We start from the raw sequence: 18,866 nt of genomic DNA, 5'->3' as shown, positions 1-18,866 counted from the left end.
CCCAGCCACAAGGCAGACTGAATCAGCTGTTCTAAGCAGCAGGCTGGAGGAGGCAACATTGATCTAATGTGAGGTGCCCCACATCCTGTATCTGTCTTCTGCACCCCCCAGCCAGCCTGCAAGCCACTCCACCCCACACTCCAATTCCATTCTTGCTTGCTCACAGTTAACATTATTCTTTAGTGTTGGAGAAAGGAGGTGGCAGACGGATCCTGTTCTTAGGATTATCTTCCCACCTCTCTCCTTGCTTGAGAGGGCAAGAAGGCAGTGGAGGGAGAGCAAGCCCTGTACACTCTTACCTTAAGCTCCACTGCCTGCTGATCCCTACCATGCCACTTCTTTAAACACGTGGACTGGTGGGAACATGCTGGGAGCTGAGTCCACTTCTACTTTCAACACACTCCACCCAGCATGTGTTTGAAGAAATGACTAGGTGGGAACCGGCAGCTAATGGGGGGCTCAATGGAAAACAAATGTGGCCAATCCTTTTCAGTTCAGTTTGTTTTAAATGGCTAGACAAGCAAGGAGGTGGTGGTGGTGGGACATGTACAAGCTAATGAGTATGCAAAGCATAATGACAAAAGGGGGAGAGTTGGAAATTAAAGAGCATGCTGCTACCACTGTTGTCTCTCCTGTAGTTAAGTTGATGTGGGGGCATCCTTTCCATGGAGGGCAGAGGCAGCAGCGTGTGGGAGGCAACAGAGGACGGGTACAGCTTCATGTACTGCGTTCATTTGGGCTAGGCCTGGATGGCCATTTCTCAAATCACAAGGGAGAAGCTAGAAACCCTTAGCTTTAATTACATGCCAATTTCTAAAGCAGAGTGGACAGATTTGAAAGGAATTGAACAACTGCAGTTATCAGGCTGTTGCACTCTCTCATTAAAAGGTTAGAAAGGCTGCAATTCTCAAAACATTAACTTAGTTCAGACATGTCAAATCATGGTTTGTACTAAGCAGTTTCCAACCCAAGTCATGATCTAAGCTTCTAGGCATACAACAGGCAAGCCATGGTTTAAAACTCCTTGTCTGCTTCTGTTTTCATATACATGCATTATAAGTGAACTGCTGTTTACATGATGAGGCAGCTTTTGGAGATGGAATAATGACTGTCACTATGATTTGTCAACTTCATCACACCATACCAAATTCAGGTTTGCCAGCCAATATCAAATCATGGATTAATTTAGATGCAGACCAAAACATAGTTAAGCTTTCTTAACAATGATTCGGAATATCTCAATTGAGCCACTGAACTGAAAGTATGGGTTGGTGCATTCAGAAGATTTGCCTATATGGGTGAAGGCCAGCGCTGTCCTTGGTCACACATGAAATCAGGAGAGGGAAAGAGAGAAACCAATACAGGACATTCAGCAGTACTTTTCAAACATTTAAATTACCAGTTTACAGCTCCATTACACTGATTTCTTCTTGCAAGACCACTCACACCTAATAGCATCTCTGTTCACGTGCAGAGAAAGTGCTAGGTATATACCAGTCCTAATTATTATTAATTTTAAAGGAGCTTGTTTTGAAGGCACCATATGCAAAATCAGGATGCAGGATGGGAACTATTCATATGTGGTTAAATCCCCCACAGTCAAAATCATGCACCTTACAATCTCTTGCAAGTGTTCACTAGTTCCTCTAGATTTCTCCATCAAATATAGCATGTAGTATAAATGAATCAGTGGATTCAAGGGTGACCTGTACTGTTTATTTTGTCTTAAAATATAGACAGGAATATTTTATCCTAGTTGTTCAAACCTTTGTGGAAAAGCAATGGAATTAATAATGATGCGGCAGATCTAGATTCCAATGCCAAGACTTCAATATGCTTGCTGTCTATAATAAAGAAAAACTGATAAAAGACATTGTACTTTCCTATTGTACAAAGACTATCCCAGCTTTGCAACAGGTGTGTATCAACTGTGAGGAATTTAAAACACATTTTTTCAAGAGGTGTTGTGCCTCAGGTGCTCTCCATTCCTTAAACTTTTATTTAAATATATCATTAATTCAACTATTTAATTTTGATTAGACTAGTGTTACTTTTTGGGATGTGAATATTTTAATTTAGGTTAAGATTTTAAATTCTGCTATATCCTAATTTTTTATAATATATAAGATCCTTAAAGAAACAGTAGCAACACAAAGCATCCAGGAGAAAACACTAACTGCACTGCTGCACTGTCACCTCCTAATGTTACACTTTGAGCCAGACTCTTCCATCCACATAAGACAATGAGGTGCTGATTCCTGACAATTTGTTTACACAAAAGCAGGCATCAAGATGTACCCAGAAACACAGAAAAGTATTTTGACTGTCTGCAAAGTAGTTGAACATTTTTGCTCATTCTGTGCCAACTTTGAATGCTTTTCTCCAAACAAGTTATTTAACAGCACAATCCTATTCCTTTCTACTCAGAAATAAGCAGTGAGACTAACTCCCAGGTAAGTATGTATAGGGCTGCAGCCTAAGAACGTATAATGTCAGCATTATACACTTCCAGGGGCTGGTGATTTATACTGTATTTGTTGTAAGCTATTCAAAAGAATTCTGTTTGCAAGCAAAGGTCTTTCTAGGCTATAAGCAAACAAGAAAGATGGAAAAATCAAACTCTTATTCTGTGTGAGAAAGAAGTACTGTAGAGCTAGGGCAGCTCATCATATACTTTGCTTGGGCCAGATTTCCTCAAATCCTACCTTTTCTTCCTGGTCATGAAAGAGCAAACACAGAGTGCCAGCCAGTCATGTTAAGTGGTGGCGCTATCTCAAACTCCTTATATCAGGGGTGTCAAACTCATTTCATACAGAGGGCCAAATAGCATTCATAATGTCTGCTGAGGGCCGAAAGTGATGTCATTAAACAGGCCATGTCAAAAAATAAGCACTTTTTCTCACTTAGGAACTCATTAGCTGTAAATGACTGAAGAGAAAATACACATATTTTGATCATATTCAAGATATGGAAGAGCTCAATTTTCAAGTGGGCTTCCCTTTCAGCAGTTAACACCTCAGCACTATTCAGCAGCTGAAAGCCTGAGGGCCAGATAAAAAGCTTTTGCGGGCCGCATCCAACCCCCAGGCCTTATGTTTGGCACCCCGCCTTATATCTTTGTCTCCTCTTAATCCTTTATGTTGAAGAAGGAAGAAGCAGAGAGTAGTGTGGTTTCAGTATCCTTTTGATCCCCTCTCTTCTTTCTTGCCTATCTGAAATGGTAATGACTAAATACAGGAAGGCCACAACAGTGAGAAAGGTTCAATGCATAACAGTAAAGGAGGGGTGCCTGTGCGAATAGAACAATGGCAGCTCATAACAGGATTTAAAAAAAGTTAGTACTGCTCTCATCAAGTCCAGCAATTCTTTCTGAATCAAAGTTCTTTTTCAAGTAGACAGTGCAATATACAATGAACATAAATTTCTTTCTCCATGAGAAATCTTCATGGTCTGGAGATGAAGCTGAGCTGATGTTTTGTATGTTTGAGCTTCTGCACTTTTAACTGGTGCATGGGCTCAGTCAGAAAGGGCTTTTATTATAATCCATACAAAATGGGAGCCAAATCCCAGGGAGGCTCTGCTTGCATAAAATAAATTGCCTCAAATTGTGATTTATCAGATTTGTATCTGCACATTTTTACAGGCAGCATTTCAAAATGCTAAAAACATTGACACTTTCCATTGGATAAGTAAAATTTAAAGGCAAGGTATGCAGCCATCAGAACAAAATCCAAGAGGAAATACATTTATTGGTAAACACACAAAATCAAACTGATTTAATGTGCTGCTGTTCAGCATTGCCTAATCAATAATAATAAATATGATGTCTTAACAGACTACATGAGTACAAATTAAATTCTCTTTAATGTTCACTTTTAGCAGCTGCTGAATGTTCAGGAATGCACAAGGCACACCTTTATGTTTCTGCTATGTACAAAAGTATCTGCGCTCACCACTTAAAACTATGCATAGTAAGAATTTTGTTCTGCTACTATTTACACAAAAGAGAGAGAGAGAAAGATTTTAGTGCAAAAAAATGGGAGACTGTATGTTAGCCTCATTGCTTCGAGCACATTTCTCTGAGTTTTGTTGAACAGATTAGCACTACATTTTAGGTCTCCAGCCGTTAATGAACTGCAGTATTTTCTTAACCTGCAGTTTGCTTAGTTTGAAGTCCTCAGATAGAATGTCTTCATTGAGTTGAAGAAGCAAGTTGCCATCAATCTTCTCAGTAACAAAAAATGATATGATATCTTCCGATAGGCCTATAAATCTCAGGGATTTGGAAACTTCCTCTATTGAGAGTCCAGACAGATCTATAGGGGGCTGCCAAGGAGAGCCATCACCACAAGACCTTGGTGCTAGCTGGAGATGAAGGGGAGATGAGAAAGGATAAGAATTTGCCAGGATGTCCTGCATGCCCGTTTTACCAAGGTACTGATCTTCAGAAAGGTCTGGTGAGCCTGTCTGAGGCTCCTCCTCAGCCCCATCTATCTTGAGAGGGAGTGGACACCGGTCTAGACTTGACTTTTCATCCATCATTTTCAGTGCACGAGGAGGTAAGGCAGGGCATGAGAGAGACTGCAGAGAGCTACTTACTGCCAGGTTTTTCTCATCAGTGCACTCAAGAGAATAACTTGCTGACTTTGGACAACTGGATACAGCGCATCCAAGCTCTGCTGTGGCTGACAGAGTGTCCCCAGTGGAGAGTTCACATTGGTCAAAATCAAATGTAAAAGGTGCTGGACAGTTTATCTTTGGCGTGCCAGGAGTCTTCTGCCTTGGATAACTGTAACTCCGGCTTGGATCCATAAGGAAGTCAGTCCTATTAAGGCCTTCAGCAGCTCCAGAAAAATGATTTGGCCATGACAGTCTACATGACAGCGCATCAGCACAGGGGCTTCCACAAGGCAGTTTGTTGCCAAGCTCTTTCAGTTCAGCTTTCACATTGCCACATGGATAGCAAGCAACAGGAGCACTCTTGGGATTTTCGGCTTCTCCTTCTGCAGCATTGCTTTTGGGTTATTTTTAAAAGAGCAAAAATAATAGTTAGAATAAAGGGTTGGTAGGTAGCAATGCTCTTCTTTATTACCTAGAAGAGTAGTTAACTTTATTGACAACTGCTTTTCACTTCTTAGCTTTAAGCCTGTGTATACTGGACAAAACACATATAACACCGAGTATCTTTACATCTAGCTTATACAGAGTGTTACCTTCATCTAAAAACTAGCCCCCATGGTTTTCTTTGGCCAATAGCCATGGCATTAGAACTTGGACTATGAAAAAAAAGTCAATTAAATTTAAATCAGAATGCATATTACCAAAACCACAACAAAAAGGAACATTACAGAGGTAGTGAAGTACAAGAAACTTCTCTCTATCTTTGTGCAGGTACAAAGTTCACATACGGAGGAATCCTCATAAGGCGCAAGAGAACCCCTCTTTGCCTCAAGTTGTGCGCAGACACTGCACCAGACCAGATGCTCATATTCCTTGACAGAACAGGCTGGATGTGTACATGAGAGGCATGCATGCATGTGCCTGCTGAGGGTGAGAGAAGAAAAGAGCTGTTGTGCCTGTGCAGATCCCTTCATATGCAGGCACTTAACATGAGAAAGAATCTTCTTTATACAACAAACAAAAGCAACATCACTCATTGTTCAAAGGAAAAACAACTGAACATTTTTCTCTCTCATTTGCCTTTTTAGCAATGTATCAAGACTAAAATAGCCCCCCAAAATAAAAGGGCATTCTTAACTTGCATCCATGTTGATTAGAGTCTGCTCTCAAAGCCACAATTGCTTAATTCACCAATTTAACAGATTAAAGTATCCAGCTCCCATGAGAGCTCTCTACTGCTGTGTGCATAAACACATCATAGGAATAAGCATTGTTTTCATATGTATTCACATTATTGTAAAGTAGGGTATATATAATATACATTTTTGGGGGGGGAAAAAGATTGATGTGAAAGCAAAATGGTAGAATAAAAGTTTGGCTGATGCTGAAACTTTTTCCCCACCTAGATGTCACCGAATCCACATTTTAAACATCTCAAAATGAGAAGAATTCATTTTTTTCTTTATACTTTGACCTAGTCAACTGACTTAAGTTTTGAGGTCTATGCTGCAAACTGTGACAATCTAAAGAGTTACCTTCACCTGTTGCCATCCCAGATCCCACAGTTGCCAGCATTATGAAGTGTCAAATCTCACTACAAAACTCCCCAGTTAGGAATGATTTATGTGCAAAAAGTTCCTGCTTTTTCAATCCCAGTTGCATCCTAGGTCTCCACTCCTATCAGCCACTGTAATCCAACTGCTTCAAATGACAGTACCTGTCATTTGCTGCAATGTAGTAGTTACTCCCTTGGATGGCATAAGAGAAGATCTATTTTTGAATCTGCAAAGATTAAATGTTAGTAGGCAGGTTTCACCACACTGAAGATCTCTATCATCTGTTATCTCTAGCTTAGCAAATTTCAAATTGCTATCATTACAATCACATGTATGTTCTACACCAGGAGTGCACAAACCCCGGCCCGGGGGCCACTTGTGGCCCTCGGGAACTCTCAATCAGGCCCTTAGGGAGCCCCCAGTCTCCAATGAGCCTCTGGCCCTCCAGAGACTTGTTGGAGCCCGTGCTGGCCTGACGCAACTGCTGTCAGCAAGAGGACGACTGTTCGACTTCTCACCTGAGCTGTGGGACAAGGGCTCCTTCCGCTACTTGATGCATGTCTGTGATGCAGCGAAGGAAAGGCTGGCCTTGCTTTGTGCAAGGCCTTCATTCATATAAGTTCCATTTCCAATATATTCATTTATGTAAATTTATTCAAATTTTCAATGGTAAATTAATTCTTTTTTCCCCGGCCCCCGACACAGTGTCAGAGAGATGATGTGGCCCTCCTGCCAAAATGTTTGGACACCCCTGTTCTACACAGTTGTGCAGGAACTTAAGAAGCTTACTTACAGTATACTAGGTTAAATCACTGATCCATCTGTTGTCTACACTGATAGTAAATAGCTTTTCAGAGTCGCACGCAGAGAATTTTCTATGTAAGATACAGTAGCCCCACCACAGGTAATACGCTCAAAGACCTGCAGTAGATAGTAGCTAACCCTATATACTGTACTGTATTTTCAGATTCTGGGCTTAAGACACAGAGGCGGCCTGTCTGACAGGATGGTTGACTGCTTTCATGTTGGCTAGAGGGAGCCTCTGGGTGAGATACTGCAAGAGGCAAAGAGGGAAGTGCAGTGGACTACCCTTGCGCTACCTCAGCATGGCCTTCATGGAGAAGCTGCCAGCTGGTAAAATGCTGCTGAGCATGGTTACTGAGACAAGCCTGGGCCTACATTCATACACAATGTGCTACAAAGGGCAGTCCTGATGGACAGGGGAGGCGAGAGGAAGAATATTCCCCCCCCCCAATTTTTGATAGGTGGGTGGCTGAATCTGCAAATATGGGGGGGGGGGGTGCTACTGTAGTTTTTTCTTCTTCTCTTTTCTTCCTAAAGATGTTAGGGATTGAATCTGAGACATTCTGTATGTAGACTATGTGCTCTACAAAAGAATTTTTGAAATGCACATCCAACGCGATACAGTCCATAGTATGTCACATCTGAGCAGGGACAATTTCCTACTGTAGTGAAAATTTCTCCCTGTGCTCATTTGCTCTTCCCTTAATGAGTTAAAAAGGTGGTTGAAGTACAGATACAGCAGCCAAAATAATTATACTGTAGTTATCTTACCTATTAAAGGGAGTGAAAATGGAGAAATTATGTAAAACAGTTTCAAGTAGTAACTATGTTCTGCATAGTTAGTGCAATTACCCATTTCTGAAACTAAGCTCAGCACCAGAAGAAAACACTCAGTACTTACATGCTGTGCAGCCCTGAAGAATAGTATGAGAGAGTTGGACTAGGAGAACGAGTCTGCTGCTGACGTGCTGGTTTGCTTGTCCGAGGAGGAACAGAGGGACTAGTAGATGTAGGCTTTGAATTTCGTGGCGGGACAGGTGGAACATTCAGGAGCCTGCATTCCTCTCTGACCTAGAGTGATGATAATACTGAGCCATTATGTAGCTCTTTCATGGGTTCAGAGCACTCCACATGAACATCTCAGTAATCTTTACAACTCTGCAAGGTAGGGCAGTACTCTATATTGTAGCCAGCCTAAGATCACCTAGCAAATGCATAACTGTAGAAAAATTTGAACCAAGGACCTCCTGGCTCATGGCTCATTCTCTTAGCTCCATATCACATTATATCACTTTATAAACATTTTTAAAACGCCTGAAAAGTAAGAAGGAATAATCTAAGTTGGAGAATCATCTAGTCCTAGTTTGTGAAGGAATAGAAAACAAAGCAATGGCAAAGCTCATCCTTGATAAATCAATATCTGCTAAGAGACTATTTAAAAAATCTGAATACTGGTCAATCTTGTATTCTTGTTAAAAACAGATTCTTGTAGAAAATAGAGCTTGTCCACTTATACGTTGCCAGCAGAGGGCGCATGGCAACTAGTGGAGACAATTCTTTCACTACAAAAGCTGGTACAGGTGCTACTGGAGCCAATTTAGCCTGACAGAACAATTGATAGTGCAAGTAGTCTATTTGAGTGAGTAGTGGAACATCTGTGGAGTGGTGGAACATCGGCAGGGAGACACTGGTGAAAATGAACATTTCTAGCCTATTGCATCCTGATTTGGGTACATAATAATTGCCTCTGTTATCAATATACATTCATTTGCTTGTTTACTGTGACTTGTAATCAGAACAAGAAGTAGGGAAGGAAAGGGATTCATTCACTTCCAACCTTTAGGCAACCTGTTCCAATTAAAAGGCAGATATTGACATTATGTTCCCCTACTTGCATTTGAAAGACTTGATCTAGGGGTAACTGGCAGAAAATGGCCAATTGCATCTTTGTAAGAGATTGTCAGAGATTTGTAAGTTCTGGAGAACATATTGGGAACTTAAAAGCAGTATTTTATCTGTATCAAGTTCTCCTGACATTAAATAAGTGCCTTGCCAGCCAGCTTCTGGCTACTTTCCCACATATAGTTAACCTCTTATCTTGAAAATGTAGCAGAACTGACAGAGTTGTTAAATTCAAAAAAAAAAAAAAAAAAGGCTTTAATTGACTGAACATGAGACATTACTTCATATGGAAAAAAGAGTAACCTCACCTAGTTTTTGAGAGACAAGTCTCATGCAGGAGTCTACTGAAACAATGGTGGATAGCTTACAGACACAACGTGAGTTTCCATCACTATAATTCTTTTCCCTGTAAATACTTACCAGAGGTTACTGCTAATGCAACTCTTCAGTTTATTTTTAATGGTGGGAAGCTTTAGAATAAGCTGCATCAACATATCTGGAATGTGTAACACTGGTGTTAAGTTGCCATTTTGCAAGCAGTTATGCATGTCTAAGTTATAAGGATTTTAAAGGGCTTTAAATATCAGCAACTGTGCAAAGAAATGCAGCCTGAGTATATATATTTTAAAACAGCAAAATATTAGGCCACTGTGGATAACAACGTGGAAATGAAATAAAACTATTTCCAAAGCCTTTGCTTAGGACTTGTTTAAACACTATAGAATAGTCCATAAATGAAGGCAACCAAAGTACACTGTTCCATGGAGATACTTCATGTGGCTAGTGTAAAATTTAAAACCCTCATGTATCCACCCAAATGCACACAGCATATCAAAGGAATGGGAAGTGCTCCAGAAATGGTTCATGCATGGGGGTAAGAGGCTTAGTGCCATCAAGTAGTAGTGCTGCCAGAGAAAATTTTTCTAATGATGGCTACGCAAGGCTGCAATCTTTAAACAAGGTCTCCGTTCCCTAACAAAAAAATTATCAGAATTAGTTATACTTAGTGGCTGTTACTGAATTCAAACATTAAACCTTCAACCATTTCAGAGCTGCTTCGTAGGAAAGCGCAGAATTGATTGAACTCAGACTCAAAAGTCAATGCAGCCTGCTAGGTAATATATGTCCAAGGTTATACAAGAGGCCATTCAATGGAGCTCATCACTACATATACAGGCTTTCGCTGACAGAATGATGCAAAACGTATTCAAGGTTAAAGTTTTCAGGTCAGCTGCAAAACAGCTTCTTATTAGGAAAAAAAATTATACAGCCGTGTTACTAGAAATTATCCACAAGCTACCTATAATTGTTTGATAAAGATTTTCATCTGAAAATCTTTCCTGTATCAATGACATCAACTCACCTCTCCTTTCCCATCAGTACTTTCTAAGTGAGCCATTAACACAGTCCTAAGTACAGGTCCACACATGCATGTACCGTCTATGAATTAACAAGGACTTGATGACTTGCCGTGGAATATGCGAGATCACTCAATTAATACTCACTGTGTCTGAAGCAACATGAAAGTTCTGTCTGGTAACTCGTCTGTGAGGGATCGTTCATACTTTCGATACTATAGCCATCAAATAATGAATGATGTGCAAATTCTCTCTCTATTAAATTAATAATGGACTGTGAAATCTTAAGGCTAATCTCTGCTTGATCAGTTCATCTGCCCCCCCCTCCCCAATCTAAGCAACATAAACACAGCCCTTTGTTTGGTACAACCATACGTAATTATTTTCTACTACACACATCTCTGAAAAGTGCTCTCTCCATTTCTGGGGAAAAAACAATTCAATACTAGAGTGCCTGTTCCTTTTCTGAAGGAAGACCAAGTACAAACATCTGCCATGCACATTAGAAATTCACAAAGGAGTAACATTTCAAAACAAATAAATGACTAAAGACAAATGTTCAGCAGTGACTGAGTTGAACTTGCACTCCAAAAAATAAAACTATTTTACCATGACAAAAAATCTCTATTTTTTTCCATACAATTCCAAGTCCTTACATATTTTTAAAACATGTTTTACTTAGTATTTTTAGGGCCTGATTCTGAGGCCAGTGCACCAGCTTTCTACCAGTGTACACTGTCGCAAACAGGCTGCAAGGCACATTTGCAAGCCCTACTGTGGGCCCAGTGCGAGAGCTAGCCCAGTGGGAGGCCACGCTGGGCCAGCTCTGGCACTGGGCTTCCTGATGTCCAGTAGCTTGTCTGAACCTTCAGGTGGCAGAGAGGTGAGCGGGGGCATGGGGAGAGGTGTCTGGGGTGGGGAGAGATGGGGGAGGAGGCATGGCAGGGAGGGAGGGGGCAGGACTGATGGAGCTCAGCTCCACAAGATCCTAAGCCCGTGCTGGGCTGTGTGTCCTGACACAGAGTTCCATGATTCTCCAGAGCTGCCACAGAATTGAGCAACCCCATTGTGGGGCTACTTCCCCTTACCCAGGGGAAGTGGGTGGAAGTTCTCTTCCTTTGAGGAGCCACTGCAGGCTGCCCAGTGTGCACAGGATACCGCAGCAGCTATTTTTGGCGCTGCAGTAGTAACGCGCACCGGGCAGCTCAGGATTGGGCTGTTAGTTACCAGACATGTTCCCTCTAAGGTGCATGGCTGAGCAGCAGTCTTAGTGGTTATTTGAATGTTACCTTTATTAAATAATTACCAGTCACAAAACACAGAAATGCAGCAAGCTATATCTGGATACCTACTGTGCAGTACATGAAAAGCATCAGAATGTTGTAGTCTAACTGCCCAATCCTAAGGGGCAGTCCAATCCTGAGCTGCCCGGGGAGCCCCCGCTCGGTGGCACCATGAGGGCTGCCGCCGAATCTAGCGGTTACCGCGGGAGGCACCTTGGGAGTAGGGGACATTTGTCCCCTTCCCCTGGGTAAGAGAGGCAGCCCTGCATTTGGGTGCCGCTAAAGTAAAGGCGCTCGTGTAAGGCATGCAGCCTCCATGAGCTCCGAAGATCCTGCGGAGCTCCACGGATCCTCCTCCTTCCCGCCCCTGGGCATGCCTCTGGTACGCACCCCCTCCTGCGTCATGCCGGCCTCCCCGCCCCCTCCCCGCATCATGCTGGCCTCCCCGCCCCAACGGAACGCCCCCGTCCCAGTCCCATTCCCCGTTTCACAGCCCAGCGATCGCAGGCACCGCCGAGCTGCGGAACGCAGGCGCCCACTTGGTAGTGGCTCAGCACCGGCCAGAGCTGAGCCACCTTTGGTGGGAGCCTGGTGGTGAGCCCTGCAAACGTGCCTTACGGCATGTTTGCGACAGTGGTCCATGCTGCGGAGGCACGGTGTGGACCACAGGATTGGGCTCTGAGGCTACTATGATGAGTTTATTGCAATTCCTCCTCCCCCCAAGATTGATGGAATTTATCATGTTTCTGAAAATGGAGCATTTCATTCAAGGTACTTCATGGCATCAAAGTAAGACTGTAATTGTCAATACAATAATGTAATTGTCAATAATTGTCAGATGAAGCAATCCCATTTGGTATTGATACTGAATGTTCTGATATGTGTATGTAAGTGTTGTTTTTTTTTTAAACAAAAGGTGCATGGTTTGCAGCCACAGACTTAAAGAATGCCGATTTTTCACATTGCAATGTATCCCCAATATCCAAAGTATCTAGGTTTTGTGGCTGGCTTTCACTATCAGGTGCTTCCTTTTGGCATTTCACCAACACCAAAAGGAATAGCTATGGACTTATGCCTGTTCACTTTCAAAACTGTGTATCTAACAGCTATTACGTGGGCACGGAAGGTGAATGAACCACATGCTCTACTCTCCAATTCTCTATTATCCTTTTCCTATTATCCATCAGTTTCCAGCCAAAGCGGTGACCCGACACTGCCTTTTCCTAAGGTGGTCTCAACATTCCACATCTACCAAGACATGAAATTGCCAGTATTTCTTTTAAAGTCAACCTCAGCAAGAGAAATAGTTCTGCTCATGTTGGGCTTTAATAAGCAAATCCTTTCCTTCTGTGTTCATCAGAAGGAGCACATCTTCACTCACCAACTAGTTTTAGCCTGTCTTTCAAGATAAGTAAAATGAAAGCGAAGAGCATTTCTTCATGAATGTTTTAAAATACAAGCTTTGTTCAGCAACATAGTGCATGGAAAATACACATTCTATGGGGAAAATGATTTTACTGGTAAATACAGTAAAATCTCATTTATAAAAATTTCTTTCCAAAACAATTTAGAAAAGTAGCAACTGGCAAAATACAGAGTCTTCAAGAAGTTTGTAAAGGACGTCACTTAGATCAGGAAGTAAGGATCTTGCTATGAGGCACAAAGGAAAAAAGCCTCAAAGCAAGTAAAATAAAATAATTCACACTTTTAAAATAATGAGTGGTATTTACCGTAGAAGAATTTGGTATTCTAGGACAGGGGTTTAAACTGATCTCTTACCAAGAATGACTCTGAAGTTTACATCTAATTGAAGAGAATCTCTCCTCCAACTCTGAGTAGAAGATTGAATCAAAATCACTTACCGCGTCAGATTTGGGAGGCACAGGTGGTGGAGGTAGGCAGCCATCTGAAGACTTGGATGTTGTGGTTAAAGGTCCAGGTGCTGGAAGAGATGAAGTGCCACACTTGGAACGGAAAGAACTCCTAAAGTTGTCACATTTGTTCTTTTCACTTTGTGATCGTGTAAGAGGCTGATCGTTGGTTTTTCCACTCCCTTGGTCCAGCCACAGTTCTTCATAAGGAAGTTCCGGTTTGGCAGATAAAAACAATGATTCTTCACTAACTTCTGGAAAAAGGTAGTCACTGCTACCATCCCCAGAATCCTGGTACTGCAAAGTATCGTGAGAAAACAGAGCCCACTCATTACACAAGTCCCTACAACCATGAAGGTTCACCTCACTGTTTCCATGGAGGTTGTTTCCATAAACGCACACAGAGAGGCGGTGGAAAGATTGCGTCAATTCATCCCGAGCATAACTAAGGGAGTTTGGTACGTGATTGTGGCCAGTGGACCGGCCTTTCTGGGGGCTTTTGCAGTCTTCATTCCAGTCGGCTTTCACATCTCTTACAGCACGGGAATACTCATCTATATCAAACTGCTCTTGAGAGAGGCTGAACCAGTGCTTAACAAAGACTTCATGCCACATCTCCCCCTTCACAAGGCTTTCTGGGAGGATAAACTTTGGAAGAGCCAAATGTAATGGAAAGTGCATTGGAATAATTTTGTTACTGCGCAGAGCACAACAAACCACAACAGTCTTGGTCTGAATGTTAACAAACTTGTACCTGTGCCCCTCGCGGATGAAATGCAAGTCGTAAGGATTTCTTGGGGGAGGGCTTGGTACAGTCACATTCACAGGCAGTCGGGTTTTCTCTACAATATTGCGTATGGTGTGCTCACCTTCTTGCATCTGCAGCTCAAGGGGGCTGCGTGTACTGAATCGGCCCTTGCACTGAAAAGGAAGGCTAATGCTTTCATTGGTCCTGTGGTTCATGCAGATCAAGCACGGCATTTTGCCTTTGCCTAATTTGCTGATGGAATTAAGCTTTCCAATTTTCTTGAAGATGGTGTTGAGCCGGGACTTTTCCTTGGAAGATTTTGCATAAAGGATTTCAGCTTGTCCCATTAGAGTTAGCTCATCTCCAGTGCAGAGGGTGATGTTGTAAACTTCGGTGTCTTCATTGCATTCACCCGAAGCCACCTGCAATGCAGAGAGTTTAAAATTAAAATGCTGGAATGAGCCATCTCAAACACTGAGGAGGTAGGGTAATACAAACTGTAAACAATGGTTTTCAACCAAAACAAAAACACCTGTTGTCATTTGACTCTCTAGATTGGTGATTTCCAACATTTTTCACCTCATGGCACACTGCCAAGGCACTAAAATTGTCAAGGTGCACCATTAGTCATTTTTACAATTGACAAGGCACACCCTGCTGCTAGTGGGGAGGCTCACATCCCCCACTGGCCCTACTAATAAATGATCACCAATCAAATTCCAATGGCACACCTACAGACCACTGGTTGAAAATCACTGCTCTAGATAGTGTAATCTATTACTTACACTAGGTTTATGCTTCTAGGGTCTTTGGGAGCTACCAGCATAAATTGGTGGTTTGGGGAGGCAGAGAGCATTACAAAATGGTGGCCTGTATAATTACTTATTTTGTTGTTGTTGTTTTTACCCTCTCCCCATTGACTCAGTAACGCAACCTGCTCTGTATTCTGCTCATGCTCCAAACAAGGATGAACTACGATCTGAAACTAGGCTCCCAGATAGTAGACAAGAAAAAAATTCAAGCAACAGAGACAGGGGATGAGCAGAAGGTTTGGGAGTGATTTGATCACTTCAGGAGCGAACTGTAGCTTTGGAAAGACTTTATCCAGTTCCTATTTTACACTAAGCCCTTCATGAAACAAAGCGCTTATAAAGATGACTGTTCAAGGAAATTCATACACCAACACAGACACAAACCAGAAAAAAATTATGCCCTATTCATAGAAGAAAAGAATACGAATGATTCCTCTATGGAACTTGCTACACAATATAATAAGAGCAAGCATTTGAACAGAGTAAATCCAAACCCCAATTCACACCACCTCACATATTAGTGGTTTAAGGAGTAGCCAGTCCCCTGATTTGCTTTGCTGGACGTTCCTCTTCATCTTTCCTTTACCATGTTGTAATACAGTCTGTAAATTTCCCTTTTTTTAAAAAAAAAATTTTAATTTTCAAAAACTATAAACAAATACACAATATATAACACAAAAAACATAACACAGTTGCCTACACAAAAAACACAAAGGGTGCAGGAAATCATATATCATTATCACATATCACTAAAACTAATAAATCATTACATATCTTGATCAATTCTTCTTCTAAATTTAATATCATTTTTCATTCATCATACATGTATCATATCATATCAAATATAATATATATGTAATACAATCATCTAAATGCCCTATCATATTTCTAAAACTTCATTTTCAACCAAGCATAAAAGGGTTTTTTCCCTTGCTCAATTTGTGTCGGTTTTCGTTGTTAATCCAAAACTTCTAAAAGTCTGTCCATTTCCTTCACATTCATTATTTTCTCTAATAGATAAATAATAAATAAATAAATAGATAAAATAGATAAAAAATAGATAAATAAAATCTAATTCATTTTTCATTAATATTTTAGAATCCTTCCATTATCTAACATATAAGATCCTCACTACAATTAAAATCATAATAACTAAATATACATCATTTTCTTTTTCTATAATATCTAAAATAGCATAAAATTTGTTGCTCTAGTAAATTTTTTTTTATAATGCTTCCAAATCTGTTCCAATTGAACTATTGTGATATTATGGCCTATATTTTACGCCCATTTTATCATGCATTGTTTTACTGTTTCTTCTTACATCTCAAAATCCAATAGTTCATCTTATAATGCATATATTAATTTTGTTCTCAATCTTTCTTTAACATAAATAGCAACACTTTTTCTCATCTCAAGTCACAAAAACTTCTCCTAATTTTTTATTCACCAACAATGCCCTATCATTTAGGACTATCATTTAGTCATCATGTTTCTTTTTACTGGTCTTCCTCTCTTTTTGTCTTTTTCTTGTTGCTAATGGTGAGCGCCTCTTACTCGCTCCTCTGATTCATCTGTTGTTCCTAAATCATCTGATTTCTTTTCATCCGACTCCATCTCTGGTCTACATTCTTCTAATCCTTTTCTCCTTGATTTCTCTTTCTCCTTTTCTTCCTTTCTTATCTCATCTTTCATCACTGTACTCAAGAAGTTTTCTGCTTTCATTGTTGAATTATGTTATATCTCCGTGTCTGATATTGAAGAAACATACCTTCCGGAGAAAGCCATCTGTATGGTATTTGCTTTTCTCTTAAAATTTTTTTCAGATTTTCATATTCTTTTCTCTTCTTCCTCACTCTCCATGGAACATGTCTCAAAATGTTGACTTTATTATCATCCATTGTCCATTCCTTTTCCTGTGACGCCTTCAGTAATTTATCTCTGTAAAAGGTTCTGATGAATTTCACATGGATTTCTTTTGGTAATTCGTGTTTTCTCAGATAAGAAGTGCTCACTCTTCTCACTGAGTCCAATCCTTTAGATATCTCCTCCATCAGTGTATCAATCCATTCTGATATTACTCTGACAATCAGTCGTGATGTGTCTTCTCCTTTCTCCTCAGGTATATTTTGTATCCTCACCACTCGAGCTGCACTATCCATCTGAATTTCCATTAACGCTATCTCCACATCATGCTGATTTTCTTGTATCTCCAATATTTTAGCTTGATCTTTTCTTATCTTTTGTCCCAATGTCTCAATCTTTTGTTTATTTTCTTCTGATGTAATTTTCACCTCCATCAGTTGTCCAGTAAGATCATCTAATCGTTTAATTAAATAATCCACACTAGCTTGAGTTTGTACAGATTGGTTTGATAGTTGCTGTACCATCACCAACAGTTTTTCTATGTTGTCTTGCAGTCTGTTTCCAGTCTTTCCCTTTTGGTTCCTCTTGTTCCTCCTCTTTTCCAAGTCCCGTCTCCAACGCTGGCGAGGCTCGGACTTTCACTGTTTTGCCCGCCATCTTAGCTCTTCCTTCCTTCTATCGCAATGTTCTTTAAGGCCACTAGATGTCCTCAGCGTATTATCTTCTTTGCTTCAATTATAAACACAAACCCAGTTCTTACAATGTCTTTTAAAATCCACTAGATGTCACTGGTGCTGTTTTATTTGTATTTCTCTTATCTTGTTTAGACTTGTAACCTTGGCAATACAGGAATGTCCGACCGCAGGAATGTCCAAAACATCCAGCCGCTCCTTCAGGCACTCCCGAACGATAGTAACAAACCAAGGCAATAAATGCTCCAATACACAAACTTTTCAAGGACAGTTAATCTGTAATCCACCGAAATTCAAAGTTGTAAAGTTGTAATTATATTTTCATATATCCACAGCAAGCTTGGTAAATCTCCTCACACCGATAAACAGCTGGGGGGGAAACCTTCCCCCCCCTTCTCACAGCAAAAAAACAAATCAGGCAATCAAATTACTCAGTCCACGCCAGGCATACACAAACGGAATAATACTTACTTAAGTCTTTCAGCGTCTTTCCCTGCAGGGGCCTTTAGCTTGATTCAAAATGAATTCTTCACCATTGCTGCCAAGACGGCGGAATCTCCTGGGAAAGCCCCCTGGCCAGGCTTTATCTTCTCAGGACTCATGCCATCACATGGAGGAGTTTGTCTCTCCTGACAAACAATCCTCGGATCCGCAGTTTTTTTTTGGGGGGGGGGAACAGAGTGCCTTTTAAGAGCCCGAGAGAGGCACGTCTGTTCAGCTGCTGGCTGGCCCCTCCCCCCCATACATTTCCCTGATGGGGAAATGTAGCCCTGCATTGTGTTAGCTGCCACTTCATCTCTCTCTGGCTCTCTAATTTGGACAACACCAGAAGAGACAGTATGAATGTGCATACATCCACAGGTCTGCCTGTGGATCCCTGCACAGGAAACAGAGTGAACTGTTGTGACAGGCTGACTACTCTCACAACCTGATCCTATCCTGAGCAGGCTCATAGTGTGCAGCAGTGCTGGTGCATCCTCCATTGTATCCTATGGACTGGCTGGGGACCAGGCAGCGATAGAGAGATAGGTAAAAGTTTTATTAACTTACGTTCTCCACTGCAGCATGATTCCTAATGGGCCAAGTGGATTTGTGCCAAGTAAATCTGTGCTGATCCGAGCTGGTGTAAATCTGAGCGAGTCCTGAGGGGTGTGTCAAGGTCAGGTCGAGGGTATAGGATCAGTGCTGCTGCTGCTGATACCTAACCCAGTCCACCCACAACACACCCACAGCAGGCCCCAAATCACTGCCCTGATCCTCCCCTGCCAACTTACCTGCTCTAGTGGGGGCTTGGTACCATTTGCACTAGTGGCTCCAGCCTATGCACCATCGCTGCGGCTGCCACAGTAGCGGC

At 41.4% G+C, this 18,866-nt stretch overlaps 1 protein-coding gene across 1 annotated transcript in view; it reads right to left on the bottom strand.

Moving 5' to 3' along the window:
• Positions 1–2,105: 2,105 nt before the first annotated feature.
• Positions 2,106–18,866, bottom strand: part of GAREM1 (GRB2 associated regulator of MAPK1 subtype 1) — a 122,241-nt gene continuing 105,480 nt past the window's right edge. The window contains exons 4-6 of the mRNA XM_066625105.1: positions 13,386–14,564; positions 7,882–8,051; positions 2,106–5,014 (exon numbers count right to left, since the gene is read on the bottom strand). Of these exons, the coding sequence (XP_066481202.1) occupies positions 4,105–5,014; positions 7,882–8,051; positions 13,386–14,564 (2,259 nt within the window). The 3' untranslated portion in view covers positions 2,106–4,104. The remainder of the gene's footprint in view (positions 5,015–7,881; positions 8,052–13,385; positions 14,565–18,866) is intronic.

This window comes from Tiliqua scincoides, chromosome 4, assembly GCF_035046505.1.
Source record: "Tiliqua scincoides isolate rTilSci1 chromosome 4, rTilSci1.hap2, whole genome shotgun sequence".
Taxonomy (NCBI): Eukaryota; Metazoa; Chordata; class Lepidosauria; order Squamata; family Scincidae; genus Tiliqua; species Tiliqua scincoides.
The sequence above is the reverse complement of the archived record's forward strand: the minus strand, read 5'-3'. Positions and strand labels throughout refer to the sequence as shown.